This window comes from Lissotriton vulgaris, chromosome 3_1 (genome assembly GCF_964263255.1).
Source record: "Lissotriton vulgaris chromosome 3_1, aLisVul1.2, whole genome shotgun sequence".
Taxonomy (NCBI): Eukaryota; Metazoa; Chordata; class Amphibia; order Caudata; family Salamandridae; genus Lissotriton; species Lissotriton vulgaris.
Genome location: NC_141689.1, coordinates 643996949 through 644017033, shown reverse-complemented (window position 1 = coordinate 644017033; position 20085 = coordinate 643996949). Strand labels below are relative to the sequence as shown.

The window sequence follows — 20085 nt, the reverse complement described above, 5'->3', positions numbered from 1 at the left end:
TGTGGAAAATGGTTGTATACTATGTGAATCAATACTATGTTGTAAAAATGAGATACTTGATAATGGAAGATTTTTTTTGATGCTGACTGGACTCAATAGACAAATAAACAATTAAAAAAACCTCTCATGGTGAAGTGAGAGTGTCATGGTGATGTAAGCAAGTCTCTGGACTTCGATGCACATTTGTGGGGAGCTGGCTTTACCTGGACTAGTGTTATAGATGCATCCGAGGCTCATATGACCTGATGTCGGCCATGAGAAGTTCAGTGTTGTGGTAGAACCAGTCACGGTCCTTGTATTTGATGGATTTACCTCATTCTGTTGCCCTATCCATGAAGCTTCACAATTTAAGCATATTACCAACATGTAAGTGCACAGTGCAAGCAATGAACATCCTTATGTACATAAGTGTAAATAGGCTTTGTGATTCAATCAACGAGCCAATGTATTTTTTACTTAATCTCTAGGTGCATATGTCACAGCAGATTCACTGTTGTGAAATAATCATATATTGACAAAAATGCTGCATAATCAGTTATTGAAAAAGTTACATTTAACACATCCAACAGCTAAGTATGCCAAGAACGGTACCACATGTAGAAATGGCCATCATGTTCATAGAAAACTGATACCTGCTCAGTGAAGGAATAAATATACTTGCCTACACTTTGTGGATAAAAAATGGTGAGGTGTCCATATGATATGTTAGCAAGTTAACAATAATTCCTTTAGTTTGTTAGGCAATTAGGTATTGATATTAGGAACAAAAAAGAATGTAGATGTAATGTAATGTGGATTTGTAGAACGCGAAACCTGTCAGCAGGCGCTGAGTAGGTGCAGGTTCTGCAAGTAGGATCAGTTGAAGAACCAGGTTTTCAGTTTCTTGAAGAAATACGTAAGTGGCGAGGTTGTTCCAGGATTTCACTGCTAGGTAAGAGAAGGCCCTATCTCCTTAATTGCTTGTATGGATACTGAAGGGTGTGGGCAAGTGCAAGTGATGCAGAGTGGAGGTTCCTGGTTGGTGGAAGTGTAGACAATGTTTGAGGTAGGTGGGACCATGGTTCTAAAGTGCCTTGTAGAAGTCGGTGAACATCTTGGGGAGCTAGTGTAGATTTTTGGGAGGTGAGGCGTGATGCGCGTGCTGTGGGGAAGGTTGAGGATACACTATAGCATACTCCTGCCATCTACTGTTGAGCTTGGACGTTTGCTAGTTGTTTTTGTTAGAAGACGCTTTTCAAGTAATAAGGTGGCGTGACTCCTCTTCTTAGTATACATTGTGCACGGGCTCCGACCCCATGCTAGATTGTTTTTTTCCTCCATTAAATTTGGACATGCCCCCAGTAGCCTCCGAGGTCATCCTATTCCTAACATGTTTTTCGTTGGGCTTATTTGGTTACTCTTCCATTCCACTGCCTTAGGTTTCACTGCCCTTCAGCATAGTGTTCTTACTGACGTGCACAATTTTCTCTCATTGAGGGCCTAGCACTATTTCCAGTCCACTGTTGCTTGAAAATGCAGCATGGGTGATGGAACAGACACCTTTTGAGTGGTCACCCATAGTCTTGTGAAAAAATGTAAGTCCCTCCTTACGACCTAAACTACATTGGGGAACAAGTTTCACCATAGTCCCTGGGCGTACGTGCAAATGCGCCTCTATTTTCCTCCAGATAATGGGAGCAAGAAAATAGGTACAGCAGGTAAGAAGTTGGCAGTAGGAGAGGCATCCAATATGGGAAGAGACAATTTGGTGGCTCTCCTGTTGTGGTAGAACAGAGTGAGATGGAGGGGAAGTGGTGGGGGAGCTCCGTACTCAACTCTCTGACCAGTATAGGAAATGTGTGGCGGAGATAGTGTCTGTGTGCCAGGTCATCTCCAGTGCCTGCATTCTCTGCACTTAATGTTCCTGGAGACTGTGTTGGCAGCATTTAACACCAGCATCATACTTAGGTGCCATGCCTGGCTCTGTATCTTCAGGTTCACGCCAAAGGTCCAGCAGTATGGCCTCAATCTTCTGTTCAATGGGTAGCACCTTTTTGGGTTACAGGGAGATGAAATGCTTGAAAAGATTAAGACCGATATCGAGACAGCCACGTCTATGGTATCCCTCTTGTCTTCTCTGTACAAGGGCTTCTTTTGCAAACACCAGCCCAGAGGGTGAGTAAAGGTCACCTCACCTTAGTAACCCCACTTATACCTTCTTGCAACAGCTGGCTTTTCAACATCAAGCCTGCGAAAGGGTACAAGGGAAGTTCCTATGGAGGCAACAACAGGGGTAGGGACAATGGTGGCTCCAGAAAAGGACTTGCCCCGCCCCCGCCTCGATCACACATCAAATTTGTGGTGGAGGATAGGCGATTTCTTCCCTCAGTGGTTGGAAATCATAGTCGACAAGTGAGTCCTTGCAGTAATCCAGCATGGCTATTGCTGTAAACTACAACCCAACCCCCAACATACCAACCTTGGTGCACACTCTCATCAAATAACTCCTCGTCCTCCTACAGAAGGAAGCATAGGTCATCCTTTAGAACACCACCATAGCAAAGGTGCCACAGAACACCAAGTGAGTGGCGTGTACTCTCTACTTTCTCATCTCCAAGGATGACTCCTTCAGACTAATCCTCGTTCCCAGACCCCGAAACATCCTATCAGAACATTTTTACATGACAACTGTTCTGGACGTCATCCCTCTCCTTCAACAGGGAAACTTCATGACTTCGCTCATTCTGAAGGACATCTTTTTCCACAACCTCGGACGCCCTGGTACTTTAACTCTGTGGGATGTAGATAGCACTACCAGTTCAAAGTACTTGCTTTCTGGTCACTATGGCTCCAGGTGTATTTATGAAGTGGCTAGCAGTGAGGGCCATGCATTTCTGAAGGGAGGACAATAGCGTCTTCCCCTGGCACACTGTCAGAGCAGCAGTAAGCTGTATTATCTGACACACTGTCAAGCAACAGTGTCCCTGCAACCTGGGATTCACCATGAACCCTATCACATGCCACCTGCAATCGCTTCTACAGTCCTGGGAAAGCCTACCCCAACCAAGAGAGTCCTGGCCATTCAGCACCTGCCTCTTGTATTTCAATCTAGTCATCAACTCACAGTATGGACTGTTATGTGCTTTCTAAGAATGATGACCTCCTGCATCGCCATCACACCTTAAGCAAAGTTTTACATTTGCTACTTCTATGAGTGTCTCATGACTAAATGGTCTCAAGCGGAGGGTCACTGGGAAGATCTAATGTTGGTACATGCTAAGGTGCACCACACTCTCCAATGGCAGAACAGCAACAACAACTTTCTGCAAAGCAGGCCTTTTCCATAACAAGTTCCGCTGGTGATCATTACCACAGATGCCCCTCTTACAGAATGGGTCGCACATCTCCAATCCTACCACATTGCAGGAAATGTGGGCCTTTTACCAAGGAAGTCACCACATCAATTACTTGGAGCTGCTAGGCATCCAACTAGCCCTATAAGCCTTACTACAAGTCATTCAGGGCGAGGTATTCATGCTCAGTACAGACAGCATGACCTCTACTAACTTTAGAAGCAGGGTGGCGCACACACTCCCCTCACCTTTGTCACTTAGCCCATGACTTTATGCATTGGGCACACAGTCACAGCATTTACCTCATGGCGGAGCATCTTTAGGAGGTAAACACCAACTTTGTGGCCATGCTCAGCATCAACAAGTCCAAAAATTGGAACTCCACCTCGATTATATCTTTCGTACATACTTCCAGCTTTGGAGCACCCCACAGATAGACCTGTTCACCACTGTAAAAAATTCTTAGTGCCAAAAATCGCCTCCAACTATCTACACAGTCCATGAGCAATGCACTGTGGATGAATTGAACAGAGAGATTTACCTGTACTTTTTAATTTCTCCGGCTGCTTCTCTTTGTCATGAGGAAACTCAAGCAGACATCACTAACCCTCATTCTGCCAGCCCAAACCTTGGCCTGTCAGCCCCAGTACTTTACACTCCTGGAGATGTTCCTTTATCATGATGAGAGCTCCCCCTTGCCCCCTAGGCTCGACCTTCTAACACATTGGCAAGGCCAGACCTTGCATCCATATACCAGTCAGCTCAACCTTGCAATTTGGCACATGGAGTTCTAGAATTAGGGTTCCTCAACCTTTCTTAGCCATCTTAAAGCCTGACTGCTCATAACAGGATTGTGTTATGCAACAAGTGGGAGCGGTTCAGTCATTGCTGTATCTTTAAACACCTCGACCCGTTCATGTCTTCTATCCAGGATATCATTGCCTACCTTTTACATTTGCAGAAATTAGCCATGCCTACAGCCCTATTCACTTACACTTTGCTGCAGCTGTAGACTACTTGCAAAACAGGGAACATTCGTCTCACTTCAGAATTCCTATTGTCAAGGTCTTTATTGAAAGCCTCTAAAGGGTCATAACCCAGAGTACCTCCTGCGTGGAATTTGAATGTAGTCCTCACCAGACACATAGGACCACCCTTTGAACTGATATTTTCATGCACCTTCCAGTGCCTCTCCTAGAACGTGGCCTTCCTCATGTCCATTACTTAACTTATGCAAATTAGTGCTCTCCAAACACTCTCCATACAAGAGGCATCTATTCAGGACCACAAGAATAGAGTTGTCATTAGTACCAATCTGACGTGCCTTCCTAAAGTGGTGTCATCTTTCCACTTCAAACAGACCTTAGAGTACCCTGTCTTCTTCCAGCAACCAGATTTCATTGCAAAGACTAGATGTGACGAGGGCTATTGTGTACTACATTGATATGACGAGGCAGTTCCATAAATCAGACTGGCTCTTTGTGTCCTTTGCAAATTCTCACAAAGGATATCCCATCTCCAAGTCAGGCATAACTAGATGAACATTCTAGTTTATTCAAACCTGCTGTATTAAAGCAAATGTAGTTCTACCAGTCCCTCTCAGGGCTCACTCCAATCATGGGAAAGGATCCCCTTTGGCTTTTCTAGGTAATATCTTGCTTGTGTATGTTTGCAAGACAGCCACTTGGTCAACAACACATACCTTTACCAAGCAATACTGTGTGGAGCTCCTAGCCCTCAGCAAGCTATGGTTAGCAAAACTGTTTTAAGGACTTTGTTTCTAACATCCTCATCATCCATATAGTGGATGAGAAGTCCACACTAAACATGTGTATCTACAGCCACACATGCACACTTGAAAAATGATGACTACCCTGTAAGCTTCTGTTGGCAGTGTGTAGCACTATATATTTGCATGTGCCCCCCCCCCCGAAAGCCTGTGTGTTTTGCAGATCTCTTCTTTTCACTACATATTTTGCTTCATGCATTCTACTTATCCTTTCTCTCCATTTATACCCTCACCCATCGGGCTCAAAACAATTAAACATGAAGTCATCGCCCATGCACAATGTACGCAAAGAGGAGGGTTATGAAAATGTTGTAATTGTATTATGTGAATGGTGCAGATGTTGCAAGTGTGTCAAAGCCAACAGTGTGGCAAATCGTCCTACTTTTAGTTTCCACTGTCCAATTTGGTATAACAGCCCTGTCAGTGATACTGAATGTGTTCTAGTGAAACTGCCCTTCATCAGACTTGTTCCCATTATGGATGGATGCAGAACATATTCAGAACAGTAGTGAGCTACCTATTACTTTGCAGAATAGATTGTCTCACTCGATCAGTTTCCCATTTTCCTTCCATTTGTTTTGATGACTCCTGCAGCTTCATTCGACTTCTGGCCCATGTGAGCCTTCTCCCTCCAGAGCCTTCTTCCATCTGGCGTAAATCTCCCACCATGTTCTCATGGTGATGTAATGGATGCTTTTTCGATACTGTCCTCGCTGTAACACAAAATACCCTTAGACCGAACAACATCAGTCTGCAACTTGTGTCTCTCTCTCTTTCAGGTCCTTCTCCCCTATTCTCAGCTCCAGCTCCGAGCTGGAAATCGAAGATCTCCCACCAGTGAAGCCATTCATGAGTACAGTACTCCCCACCCCTCATCTCGACATCAATCCCACGCGAAACAACTTTTGCCAAAGGGTCGTCCATTTACTCTGGAGGACCAGAGACAGACTACCAGGCCACCGCTGCATTCGGGCCATGGTGGGCAGCGACCAACATCTTCCGACCCTCAGCCCCTGCTTAGCACGGAAGAAACCACAGAGACCGAGTATTTCCACACAACCGCTCCTGGCTTGAAGCGGAGGCAAGGACCTGTTATCTTTGACGTTGAAGTGAAGACCTTGTCGGAGTCTAGACCTTCAGCACAGACCGGGAAGTTAGATCACTGTTCTGTGACTGTCAAAGTGATTCTTATGACAAAAACACCTCATGACACATCTTCCAAACATGAGCTGAATACTCAACTGCCCTCCGGGATCTGCTGCTCACCCATCTAAAAGGCATCTGTCCTTCAACGAAACCTTAGACATGCCATCTCCATCAAAGCACCTTTTTCGCTTACAGGGTGGTGAAATACTTGAAAAGATTAAGACAGATATAGAGACATCCACTTCTATGGGATCACTCTTGTCCTCTCTGTACAAGGGCTTCTTTTGCAAACACCAGCCCAGAGGGGGAGTAAAGGTCACCTCACCTTAGTAACCCCACTTATTCCATTTTGCAACAGCAGGCTTATCACCAAACCTGCGAAGGGTACAAGAGAAGTACCTACAGAGGCAACAACAGGGGTAGGGACAAGGGTGGCATCAGAAAGAAGTGGACAAGGCCACAAGCATTCTGCCTCTTTCTACTCCTCCACCACTCCTGCCATCCCCTCAAGACTCTCACGCCTTACCCACTTATCCAGGTGACCCTAATCCATATACACCCGTAGGGTTACCTAATTCAGACATGGGGGTACAGGTAGAAGGTTATACCTTATATAGCTCAAAGCAGGAGGAGGATCCCTTCAATGAACATGGATCCTGATCTGTACCCTGCCTGTCCTTCCCCTCCTGATGCCACCTCCTACCATGACCTAATTGGTAGAACTGCCTCCTTCCACAAAGTGGATCTACAGACTAAGCCGTTAGAGGAAGATTTCCTTTTTGAGACCCTTTCCTCCAGGCACCACTCTGCACAATATGTCCCCATGCTTAAAGGTATGCTCCATCACACCTCAGACATATTTCACGACCCAGTACTTGCCAGAGTCATAACACCATGGTTAGACAAGAAATATAAGGCATCTCCAAATGACTCTCTTTACTTCAGGGGATAGCTTCCACCCTTCTCCCTAGTAGTCTCTATAGCCCATAAAAGGGCCAACTCTCAAGCAACTGGTGAGGCCCCTCTAACAGCTAAAGAGAGCATAAGAATAGAAAGGGTTTGCGGATCCTTCGTATCCCTTCATATACCCAACACATTTCGTGCATGATCACATTGCAAGCCTTGGTCAGGTATGCTGCACAAAACCCTTTGGCCTTGGTCGGCTTGAGTTAGCTGCAGGCCCTGGTCTCTGGGTAGGACTTGCGCCCAAGCCTTCATGGGTTCCCAATCCCTCTGCCAGTATCTCAGCAAACATGTGTTGTGTGGAATGACCAAATGGCCTGCACCAACTGTCCATGTTCACTAACACCCACTATGCAGTACCTTTGGGGATTTGTGTCCGAGCTGGCCAGAGGGTCTCACCCCCTCTCAACTGTAGTTATTTGCCACTGCAGGTATCTACACGAACATTTCCATGCCAGACCTCTGCTGACTGTGAAGTGATTTCAAATTTTTGCGCAAATTCCACACATACACACACCCAGCTGCCTTTAAGGCGGTGCGCCTGGTGCAACCGCACCTGGCACGGACCTTGGAGGGGGTAGCTGTTAGGAAATAACTTGTGGTTTAAAAGCACCTGCTGCAGTGCATCCTTGTGTGTCCAGCAGTTTTCTGGCACCAATAAAAATGTCAGGATTACTCTGGTGATTAATGTTCTTGCAAGAGAGAGATCGAAGTTTTGTCTAGTGGCAGTTTGACTTATCCTATAGTAGTGCAGAGGGTTATTATGTCTGCTGCAAGGGGTGCATGCCATGCAGATCACAGAACTGTATTATATGTGGCTAGCTCAGTGGATTACTGCTTTTGTAACAGAGATCCTTCTGTTACAGCAGTTTATAAGTTAGAATCCTAATGTAGAACAGTGACTCACGTACTGGCCTCAAGAACCTGCAAGCAAACTACATAATATAGGTTAGGACTTAAGTTTTTCCCCAGTATTTCATTGTCTGTACCTAATGTTGCTAAAACTGTTCATTTTTGTATATATAAATTCTTTGAGTTCTGTCCTTCTATGAGTAACTCTTTGGTTATATAGGCAACCCTGAGAGGCAACCACAAACCACTAGGTGAGCACTGCAGTTGTACCTGCCAGATGTAGAAGGTTTCTGTGTTTGCATAAACATATATGTATCCAAGTTGAGACTCTTATTCTAGTCGGGGTAAGGGTATTAACAGCTTACAATACCCCTGATCAGCCCCTTGGAAGCTTGGCACAAGCAGGCAGGCTTATCTCAGTGTGTAAAGCGTTTGCACATAAAGATACAGTAACACATTTAAAACACTACTAAAGGACACCACACCAATTTAGAAAGATTATCAACATTTATCTGAATAAAACAAGACCGAATCAACAACAAATCCAACATACACAAGTAAAGATATCACTTTTAAAAGGTTCAAAATAGTTTAGTCCATAGGAAACTATGGATGAGTCACTTTTATGACTAAGTACCTGGGATGTGTCAAAATCAAAGACGAAAACAGATGCATAGGAGATGAGGCACCAAAAAACAAAGTAATGCATCGATTTCTTACTCGCAGGGGAGGTGAATCGTTGATTCCTTACTTCCAAGGGAAATGATGAGTCGATTCCTTGCTGCGGTGAAGAGGACGTGATGTGTCAATTCCGTACTGCCGGGAGGGTAATACATTGATTACTTTTTAAGAGAAAAGGTTGTTCCTCAGGTTCCGGCAGTTCGTTACTGCTGGGCTACGTCGATGAAGAACCTGGAGAACAGGTGCAATGCGTTGAAAATCCAGACGTGCTAGGGTTGGTGCAGCTGTGGCGAAACAGGCCTGGATCGATTTTCCAGCCACAAGCAGGAGATGTGTCGATTTCTTCAGCCACACAGCAGGGCCTGCATCAGAGTCAGATCAGGTGCCATGGACATCGGAGACACTGTAGTCAGGACTCAGGCTGTGGCAATATTTTCAGCTGCCCAACAAGCGCTGCGTCGATTCTTGGGCCACGGCGATGCGTTGTTTTTAAACCGCACGACAAGGCTACTGGGGGGAAAACAGGCGCTGAAGGTCGATGCATGGAGTGTTGGGCTTCTTTGCAGTAGAAACATCTCAGAGAGCCCAGAAGTGGAATTGTTACCTCTTAGTAGGTCAAAACTTCCAGCAGAGGAGTTTGGGGCTGCAGGTGAAGTCTTTGATGACCCTGAAACTTCTTAACCTGAGGCAAGTGCACACAACCCCTTGGAGAACCTTGAAAGCCGGATACGGAAAGCAAAGTCCAATCTTTTCACTGCCCAAGGCAGAAGTAGCAACAAGCAGAGTGGCAATTTACCCTCCTACAGCTTCTCTCAGCTCTTCTTCTAGGCAGACTTTCCTCTTTAGTCCAGAAGTGTTCCCAAGTTATATTGCTGCAGCTCCAGTACTTATACCAGTATCTACCTGTGACGTAGGCAAACTTCAAGGCAAAATCTCTGTAGTTCACAGGAACCTAGCTTTCCCTTACATGGCTCCAGAGACACTACAGGGTGGTGGAGTCAGCCTTGTGTGACGACTGACACAACCCTATTCAGGTATCAGTGACAACTCCTCCCACAACTCTAGCTCAAGTAGACACATCCGCCTGGTGATGGGCCACCAAGATATGCAGAGGACACTTCATCTCACTTTGTTTGACTGTGTAGAGTGAATGCACAAAAGGCCCAAATCATTCTAAACCATACGTGGATTCCACAGGCAGGTAGAGGCACAGAATGTTAAAGCAAGAAAATGCCTACTTCCTAAAAGTGGCATTTTCTAATACACAATTTAAAAACCATATATATAAGATGTAATTTTAAAGTTAAAAAACCCTAAACTCCAAATCTCTATCTCTTCCCAATTGGAAGTTACACTTGTAGGAGGTTACAAGGCAGCTCCTATGATAACCAATAGTTAAGATAGTCCTTGCAAAAGTGAAAAACTAAGTTAGTAGTATTTCACTACCAGGACATGTAAAACGCACCAGTACATGTCCTGGCTTTCACTTACACTGCACCCTGCCCATGGGGCTACCTTGTTCCATTCTTAAGGTTGCCTTACATGTAAGGTCAACACAGGCAGTTTGAAACTGCACACACATACATGGCAGGTCTACAACATGTTTGCATGGCTACTTATGTGGGTGGCACAATCCGTGCTGCAGGCCCACTAGTACCAGGCCCTGAGCACACCTGGTGTACTTCACTAGGAACTTACTAATAAATCAAATATGAGAATCATGGAGAAACCAATCACCAATACAATTTACACTGAGAGCATATGCACTTTAGCACTGATTAGCAGTAGCAAAGTATCCAGAGTCTTAACCGCGGCAGCAGTTCCGCTGTGGTGCGTCGGTTTTATTGAGTGAGCGGGTCGCGGCGGCCAACAGACGTGCGCAGCACTACGAAGGTAGTGCTCGCGACAGCCATTGGCCGACGGGCGCATCGTATGGGTTAAGGCCAACAAAATCAGATCAAAAGTAATAGGAGGAAGAAGACAAAAAGTTTAGGGATAACCCTGCAAAAAGTGCCCGGTCCAACAGAACGTAAATGAAAATGTTTTACTTTAGATATTCTATGTTTAATGTTGAAATTCTGTGTGCATAAAACTCAGAGATTCCCTTTAGTTATTTTATGGTTACCATCCCTCTCATTATCTCTTATGATTGACTAACTGATAACATATTTAGTGTTGTTAATTTCAAATGTACATGGCAGGAAAAAACACTTGTTTCACATTGAAAAACCTGTTTGTGATGATAAACATTTCGTATTACCACATATGTTTTTGTCATGATCTATGTGATTGCAACATATTTTGTTTTTTCTTGAAAGATTTGAACTTGGATCGCACAGTATTGCACACATGGTGACTGGACTTACTACTCAGTATTCTACAAAGGCAAGGCTTGATGAGGTAAAAAACAGTAACTCCAGCAAACCTATAACCAATCGGGCTTTTGATTTTATGTTTCTTTGTCTGATAATCATATCTTCTCTCTGAAAGACCTCCAACTTGATACTTGTGAAATGCACATGATTTATGTGAAATTGAGGGTGCTTTTTTATCACCATGCCTTGCCTGGTACAGTAAGTAGTAAATGAAAATGTATCATATTCCACTGTAGTTTTAAACCATGCATGGTGGGCTGGATTTCCTAAGTAAATATCAAGAGCTAGGGAGACAACAGTATGATTATGCATACTTCTTGCAAAGCCACATTCTTACATAGCCTGACAAACTGATATTGTATCTCTAAAGAGGGAAAATAAAATATTTAATTAACCTATTTAGAGTATACATTTAAGAAAGTTAAATGTTAATTTGGGTGGATGGCAGTCCCCCACTAGTAATAAAGTCACCAACTTGTTAGTTCCAACACATTGTTTCAGTAATTTAAACTTGAATTCATCCCCTGGTGTCTAAAACATTTGCAAGTATCAAAACTGTTAAAAAGTCAAAACTACAACGCAATTACAAAACCCTGGTGACAAATCTTTCCACTACACTAGAATCCCTCAGAGTGAAATGGCAGACATAGCTTGGCTCCCTTGACAATGACGATTGGACAGAAGCGTTAGAATCCCAGCGGGCGCTGTTTCTGGTTTACAAGTTATCCAATTTAAATATGTACATCGCGCCTATTTAACCAGGCACAGACTCTGGAGGGCAGGACTGATACCTTCCCCTTCATGTCCCCAATGTGCAGAAACCGAAGGCACCTTCTTTCATACAGTTTGGCAATGCACATCACTCACTAGATTCTGGCGAGAAGTCATGGCATGCTTATAAGAAGGATTGGGCTGGGATATACCTCTTTCCCCAAAACTGTCCCTACTCCATGTCACGGAAAATATAGGAGAAAACCAATATAAAAGACACCTGCTATTTTTGGGTTTTACCCTCGCCAAGAGAGACTTAGCGAAGGCATGAAAGACCCAGGCTCCACCTGGGCTGGGTGCCTGGAAGGCGGACTTAGATTGGTGCATAGGCCAAGAACAACCTATAATTAAGGCAAGGGGCTGCCCACAAACCCCCCCCCCAAATCTGGAAACGAAGGGCAGACTATAGAGGTCTACTCCTGGAATCTCCCCCCACTACCTACAGACGCAGAAACACTGTGATAATGACTATTATATAATAAAGACGGTAGTGTGGACTTTATCATGTAGAAGTAGACTCGATGAAAGTGCGAGAGCTGGAACATTGTAAGCTCATGGCACTGACTGTTTCATGGTTACAAGGTGATGGTATTAGGCTTGAGATGTTCTTGTTATGCTATAGTGTAATTAATGTAAGTCATCAGACAGGGTGCTACACACTGGGCGGTACTTATGTCGCAAGAATTGATGTGGCTACGACTGCTGACAATAAAAATGTGTTTTAAAAAAAAAGTACAACACAATGAAAATCCTACTCCATTTATATAAATAGAGCACAACCCAATACAAACAGCATTGGCATAGCCAATAGGTCTCGCCTTTGGGATGTTATACGTTGTTAGTAAAAAAGAAAATGCCCCCAAAAGACTACGCGCAAAATGTGCTGAATTAACCATTTGTAGATGCTTGCACTTGAGCTGCTATGGCAACAAATGCCAAAATAAAGTGTTTGGAAATGCCAAACACACCAGTAAACAACACAATTCATTGTGTAGGATTGATATCCGCTGGAGCGGCGGCAGCCATATTAGTAAACAGCCACATATGTTCTGACTGCATGCAAGATTTAGGCAAAGGAGAAAAAAAACGCGTAAAGTGCAGCTCCTCGAGGAGCTAGCAGAGCCAGGAAGAGACAATACAAAGTGTGACAGCAGCAGCGGCAAGAGGCTGTGGAGCGGCCCCCACCCCCTGTGTGTGTGTGTAGAGAGAAATCAGCCTGAAGAGCCAGTGGTGGAAGGGGGGGGGGAGTAAGGGAACTGTGGGCGGAGACTCCTGCACTTAGGAATAGAAACATTTCAGAAAAAGGGCATTTCCCACAAGAGTATTTTTGTTTTTTGGATCCATTTCATAGGGAAGCAACTAAATGAAAGAAGGAAAGAGAGGTTGTGAACTGTTTCTTGAAGTCACGGTTTTCAGTAAGCAAGGAGCAAGACCGAAAGAGATGGAATAATATGAAGGGGGGGGCAGCGTCGGTGCATGGTAATTGGAAACATCTGCTGCTGCAGCGCGTAACCGCAAGCATTAGGCCGTGGGCGTGAACATGGGTTGGACAAAAAAGGCTTTGGCCAATTGCGTACTGTCTTTGTTAAAAAGACGCACGCAAAGGCCAATAGCCTGGGCAAAACTACAAGCACACATGCGAGCGTGTGCAAGCGTCTAGTGCGATTTCTGAAAGCCCTTACATAAAGTCTTCCAGCGCATGCGCGCTGTGCTAGGCTCGACCTAAAAATGGCACCGAAGTGAAAATAATCCAGTAAAGGGAATAAGAGAAATTATTTTTTAAAGATTTTGGAGAAAAAGCAACTTGAAAAATTACTTGGCCTAACAGTTATCACTGTTCGTGGTTGAGTGAGACCTAGGCATGATTTCAGGCCAATGGCAGTGGAGCACGACTCAAATACCCTGATTAGGTTCATCCCAGTCAAAGACTTTACCATCCAACTTATTCTCTGAATTGGAATTTGAAATGCTCTAGTGGAGCAAGTTAACAGGCTATATATACCGAAGTCCTCTCAAAGCCTGGAGTTTCCTGAGCAGCTCCAATACCTCTAGGCAGCACTAAATTGCCAGGGCTCACTTCAGCACAGGCCACCAGCAAGGTCCAGGCTAGTTCCATTTGCTACTGATCAGCTGAGGCACTTCGGGGAAAAAAACTCTTGCAGCTTCATGTGTCCCTGTAACCTCACAGGAAGTCATCCAGCTGCTCTTGGGGTTAACTGTTCTTATTCCTTGGTATATGCTTGAGCAGGTCCGGCCACTCAGGTCTCAAACAGGAGCTCTAGTCTTCTGTTCTTCTGCAAGTTCAGTTGAGCTGTGGGTCAGATGACAGCTTTATTGGATTCACTAGTCAGTGGGTTGGGGGTGACTGCTGGACACTCCCAAACTAATAAGGAGGAAGTGCGCGTTGGCAACTTTTCCCATCCTTTGACCGCATCCTGTTTACCTCCTGCAAACTATCCCACTGTGCGGTATTCTAAGAAAAAAATGGCACCTGCCTTCTGTCTCTAAAGGGACCCTGTGGACCATGTAAGAGTAGTACAAGTGTGAGCAGGTCCAGCCATTCATATCTCCACATGTCTCAAGCAGTTGGCACAGTCTCCTGTTCTTCTGCAAGTTCAGTTCAGCTGTGGTTGAGATTCCAGCTTTATAGGCTGCACTAGCCAGTAGGTTGGTGTGACTGCTGGACACTCCCATACAACATTCTAAGATAAATACAAGATGGCACATGCCTTCTGCCTCCGATGTGAACCTGTGGGCCTTTTAGGGGTGTGATTAGGGAAATGAGCAGCCCCTCCTCCTCAGCTACACCAAACTGTTTCCGAGACCAGCTCCCCTTCTCAATGGCCTGGTGCCCAGTACCCTACAAAAGGGCCTAAAGATCAAAGACCTTCCATTCCTCAGGTCTCCCCTTACACTTAATTGTGAATGTGCAGACCTCGCCATTTTCCCTTTTCAGTAGATTAAAATCTTGACCCCTCCTAGTTCCTCTTCTGGGGCTGACAGCTGTCACATACATCACACTCAGACCATCTAGCCGCCCAATAAGCCTAAGCCATTGTCCTGCTCTGGAAAGAGTTTTCACACTGCATTAAGGTACAGTGAGGGGTGAGGCAGCTCCTGGCAGGCTGATGCAAATTAGCCTCCAGGTGTTTCAGGCAGTGAAAAGATCTCTTTATAAAATGTACCTTTACTATATATCCTGATGTACATCTAATTCACATCATTGAGGCACCCCTGCACATTCACCAAAATGCCTGAGCACCTCAAGTTGATCCAGGAGGCAGCAGTGAAGCTGCTTTTCGGTCTCATGAAATGGCACATGGTGTCGGTTATGGGGAGGTTTATATAATGCCAGACTCTGAATAAAAGGGTCAGTATTATTAAGTCACCAAGAGACCTGTTGGTGTACGTGCGCTTTATAAATACCACTTAACATAACATAACATAATGAGTCACAATTGTGCATAAGACCATACATCAACAGACTTCATATTTCATGGCAGCAAAACTTAGCAGATATGGGTCTTGGACAGCACTGACATAAGCCAGTCAGTTACTATAACTATAACTATAAGAACGTGTGACAGAGCATTTTCTGTGGTGGGCGTGACATTCTGGAACCCATTCCACTATTGGTTCCATTCTGAACTCACATTGTTGGTATTCTTCACATTGGCTTTTCCTCCTGTACCATGTTCCTATTAGTGTTGTATCTCTTCATCTAGATTGTTCTCTGCCAGTGCTGTGAACCTCCAGTACCTGCACTTAACAAACAAAATTACCATAACATGGGGTCTGATCTTGAAATTTGTTTTTTCAAACCACTAATAGCATGCGAACATAACTATGAACAACATACAGAGAATGTACCTACTATTTTCCAACTCGAATTGATTATAAATATGTTGATTTACATTGCAGTAACCAAGAAGCGCCCTTGACAAATCAAACAAAAAATTAAATACTACAAAAGGAAGCTAAAAGAGAAAGCAAATATATGTATTACAATAATAATATTACAAAATGGAGGAATGAGAAATTGAGAATTTTGATTTCTCACATTTCATAGTAGAGGAATGGTAGAATGTTTCACATATTAAAAGTTTCTTAACTGGTGTCTGAAACATCTTCTAAACTCTTTGTTTCTTATTTAACCAGGTGGAAGAATTCTTTGATTCTCTGGGAGAAAATGGTTCTCAACTTCGATGTGTCCAGCAAGCGAAAGAAACAATTATAGAAAACATTAAATGGATGGATAAAAATTTGGAGAGAGTCAGCACCTGGCTCCAGCTCAACAGCAGCTAAAAAGTGCTTAATGATCTGGGATTTCTTACCTAGATCATCACTGGATGTTTTTATAGTAATTTTTAAATTGAAGGCACATGCACAGATAGGTTACTATGTAAAAATAATGTAAGCACAAAGATAGTGGCCCTCTTGAATTTCTGAGCTAGTGCTTATGTTTCAAAATTCCTTTTTTGTTAAAGGAGATGCCTTATGCGGTGGTTGTGCCTACTATGTTCATGTTTTCACACCTAAAACGTATGAGAGCGTATTAATCCCCCCCCGGATCTCCGCTATCTTTATCAAGAGCGCCAAGAAACCGATGGTGATAGTGCGCTGTATAAATATTTTTAATAGAATAGAATAGAGAGCATCCAATGAAGCAGGCTGTCATTTGCATCCCTACAACATTTACACAAAGAACCCAGTTACATTCCGATATGTGCAGTAACTCCTGTCACAGCACATACTAGAATTTTGAGTTTTGCAGCCAATACCGCTCCTCTTCAATATTTTCCTGAGAAATTTAGCAGGTTATACTTGCTGAAATGTACCCAGGAACAAATGGCCAGTAAATACTGAGATTATCAAAATGTGCAGACACATTTTCATCGTAAGACCCATAATATGAAGTATTTACAGTGTGCAGTAAATATCTCTCCCTATGTGGGAGTACTCATAATGAGGGCACCAAGCAGCTTTTTAGCAAAGCTGCTCAGTTATTAGCCTAAAGGGTTGAGCTAACATACATGGAAATGTGTAGTTCATTTGCCTCAAGGAAGGCATTGCTGGGGACCCAATAATTCACGTTTTGACTTATTTTGGATTATGGTGGCACAGAACATTGCTTGAAGCCTATCAACACTTTGAATTGTAACACCACATTTCACAAACTATTAATCTGAAAACAATCCACATTATACTTCTGGAACCACCATGATGTTCAGCCCTACAAGGATTCGTACAAGCTCAGTAGAACTGTTAGTTTGGACTCAATACTTGTGAATGGTTTTTGGAGGTCTCATTTATTCCATAATGAGTTGCTCCCATGGGTGCAGAGTAGAATGCAGTATTTCAACTTCTTCTGAACTGAGCCTATGTCCAGTTGAAAGGAGTTGAAGGACTACTTTTGCAGATTTCCCATTGGAGGCTGTTGTGTAGACTTTGGTGAAGATTGAAAAAAAAACTTTTCAGAAAAGAAACCTGACTCAGTGGGCTTCATTGGCTATGCTGCCACCACACACCAGGTACTAGAGCTCCTTATTGCTTCCTGATGTGCATGTCCTCCTACCAGTGTTGCCACTACACCACTCCCCCTAGACACACATGGTAAATACTGTTGGTGGCAGTGCCGACTCACCACTTCACACATTCTTGCCATGGTTCCACCTCACCGGCTGCTACATGGGTCCTGAGATGTGAGCTGTGTGGCAGATCTTTTGATTTCTGGCACTCCATGTTTTTCAGCTTTCCATATGAGTTGCTGCCCACCATTCTCCTCTGACACTGGATCAAAAGGGGAGAGGATCTCTTGATTTCCATCAGGTACCCCGATGTATCCAGTAACCCTGAGGACTGCCGTTTCTCCTCTTTGGCATTACTTGGCACTGGAAACCTGCTCTAAGGAGCTCAGGGACTCCAAGAAGGAGACTCCAGCGTGGCACACAGAGTAGGTGACTGTTCCTTGTCTGTAATGGCTTTGCCTCCTCCCTCACTATTAGATACAATAAAATGAATGTTTAGTTAAGACTACCAAAATGATATGTTCATATTTGATAGACATGAATTATATCGAAGAAGCTGAATACGGAAAAGATTAATACATGCTTTGTAGGTGGAATACAGAGAACTAACAGATTAACTGAGTAAAATAGCAAACCAGACAAATAGCACATTCGTTGCAGTCAGCTGTTCCATGCTCTTGTGAAAACTGACTATTTGTAAGTGATTGTCTGCAACTCGTGAGCACTATCATATGACTCATGACTCATGACTCACTCTAAACTTCCAGTAAAATGTCTTAGAGGCACCCTCTTAATAGCATGTCCCAGTCGGCCAAAATCGCAACCCAAACCAATTGGGATTCACAACACCGCACCAAAACTTTGCAGCCATAACTATTTCCCACAGAAGGCTGATTCATGGTGTAGTCCTCACAGATGCAACTTTCCACAAAGTAGATGTGTCACCCCAAGTTTTTGATTTTCAAGCAAGCAAGGATGAATTTCTGGATCACTGTGAAGAAGGGTGTGTAATTACAAAATAGCTTAGGTTCGATTCATGCAAGTCATCCTCCAAAAAGTTGTGTGTCCTAAAGATTTACCAGGCATAATAGTCATTTAACAGATCCTTTAACCACATTCAAATGGATCAGGTAGAAGCCACTGAAGGATGCATCCCTTATTATTCCGCTAGAGCTGTGTCTGCTTTGGTCGAAGAATCCAAGGAACAAAAATTACTCGTGTCTGGTTATCTCTGAGATTCAAATGCATCTCAAATGTATTGTGGGTGTTCAGTTTACAAAGGACCCATGGGCTCTGTTAGTGGTTGCCAAATAATGCAGAGTACCTTTGTCTTCTTATTGCCCAGATTCTGCCTTTTACTCATTCAATTTTCTCCAGTACCTTATTTTGGATGATGAAGAAGCTCCTTGTGATGGGGTCGATAGAAGCAGTGCTCCTGGTAGAAATTAATTGATACTTTGTCCTTAATTCATTGCATTATTATGTTATGTTGATGAGCTCATTTCACCTGATTCATGGAATAATCGGAAAGGATAGGTTTGAGTGTTGAGATGCTTTCTGAAATGTATTTGGTTGGCATTTCCTCATTGCTTCTTGTATTTCTGTGTGATAGCTTAATATATTTAAAATGGAGTGTGATAATCTTAGTACATTTAAATGGGAGCAGCATTGCTTGACAACAGAGAATGCCTATTGCCACTTTGCTTTAAAACATATGAGTGCACCAGATAATAAAGACATGCTGCTCTTAATGTGCACGTATATAGAAGTGGCCCTCCTACATTGGTCTAGGTCTTTGAAGGACATATTCTATGTAAAAATCAACAAAGTGTTTTCAACGGTGGTTGAATTTAGTCTCAAGGTTTCAATTTAAAGACAAGATTCACAGTGCCTTTTATAATTTGTTATAAGTGTGGTACTCTAGTAGGAGCTCGATCATGGTCACTAGAAGGGTGCAAAATGTGTTGTGGTTGATTTCCAGGAATGTGGCAAAATTTGAGTGTGAATACATTTTCGATTGGTAATGTAGCATTCAATTTCCTTCTTTGGGAGTGATTTTCAAGTCTGATGTCAGTATTTTTTAATATCTTTGTGTACCTATTATTACCTCTGGCAGTCAATATATATTTTTTTTTTAGTTTAAGAAAGATTTATTGAAATAATTACATCATAAAGGTACTTCTTACCATGCATGTCTAATATCGAAGAAAAGATATAATAAAACATAGTAATGCAAATGAATACAAAACTATAGAAGCATTAAATGAAAACGAAAAAATGCAGTTTGAGGCATGTGTTCTGTAGATACACATGCTTTGCATACTCCTGCCATCTAGTGTTGGGTCCGGATGTTTGCAAGTTGTTTTCTTCGAAGAAGTCTTTCCAGTCACGAAGTAAGGTGACTCCTCCTTTCGGTGATAGTGCGCATGGGCATCGACTCCAATGTTAGATTTCTTTTTTTCGGCCATCAGGTTCGGACGTGTATTGCTGCGCTCCGGTTCGAAAACCATTCTTCGAGGTCCCCTCGTGGCGCAATCCAATCTACCCTCGACGGCATTGTTTCCCTGCGCGTTTCCCTGTTCTCCACGTATCAAATTGCTCGACAAACTCTCCATTTTCGATAAAAAATCTGGTGGGCGGACGTCGGG

At 43.5% G+C, this 20085-nt stretch overlaps 1 protein-coding gene across 1 annotated transcript in view; it reads left to right on the top strand.

The window, feature by feature from the left end:
• Positions 1-19461, top strand: part of ERAP1 (endoplasmic reticulum aminopeptidase 1) — a 507475-nt gene extending 488014 nt beyond the window's left edge. The window contains exons 18-20 of the mRNA XM_086960958.1: positions 11082-11163; positions 16068-16461; positions 16565-19461. Of these exons, the coding sequence (XP_086817084.1) occupies positions 11082-11163; positions 16068-16214 (229 nt within the window). The 3' untranslated portion in view covers positions 16215-16461; positions 16565-19461. The remainder of the gene's footprint in view (positions 1-11081; positions 11164-16067; positions 16462-16564) is intronic.
• The last annotated feature ends 624 nt before the right edge of the window (positions 19462-20085 follow it).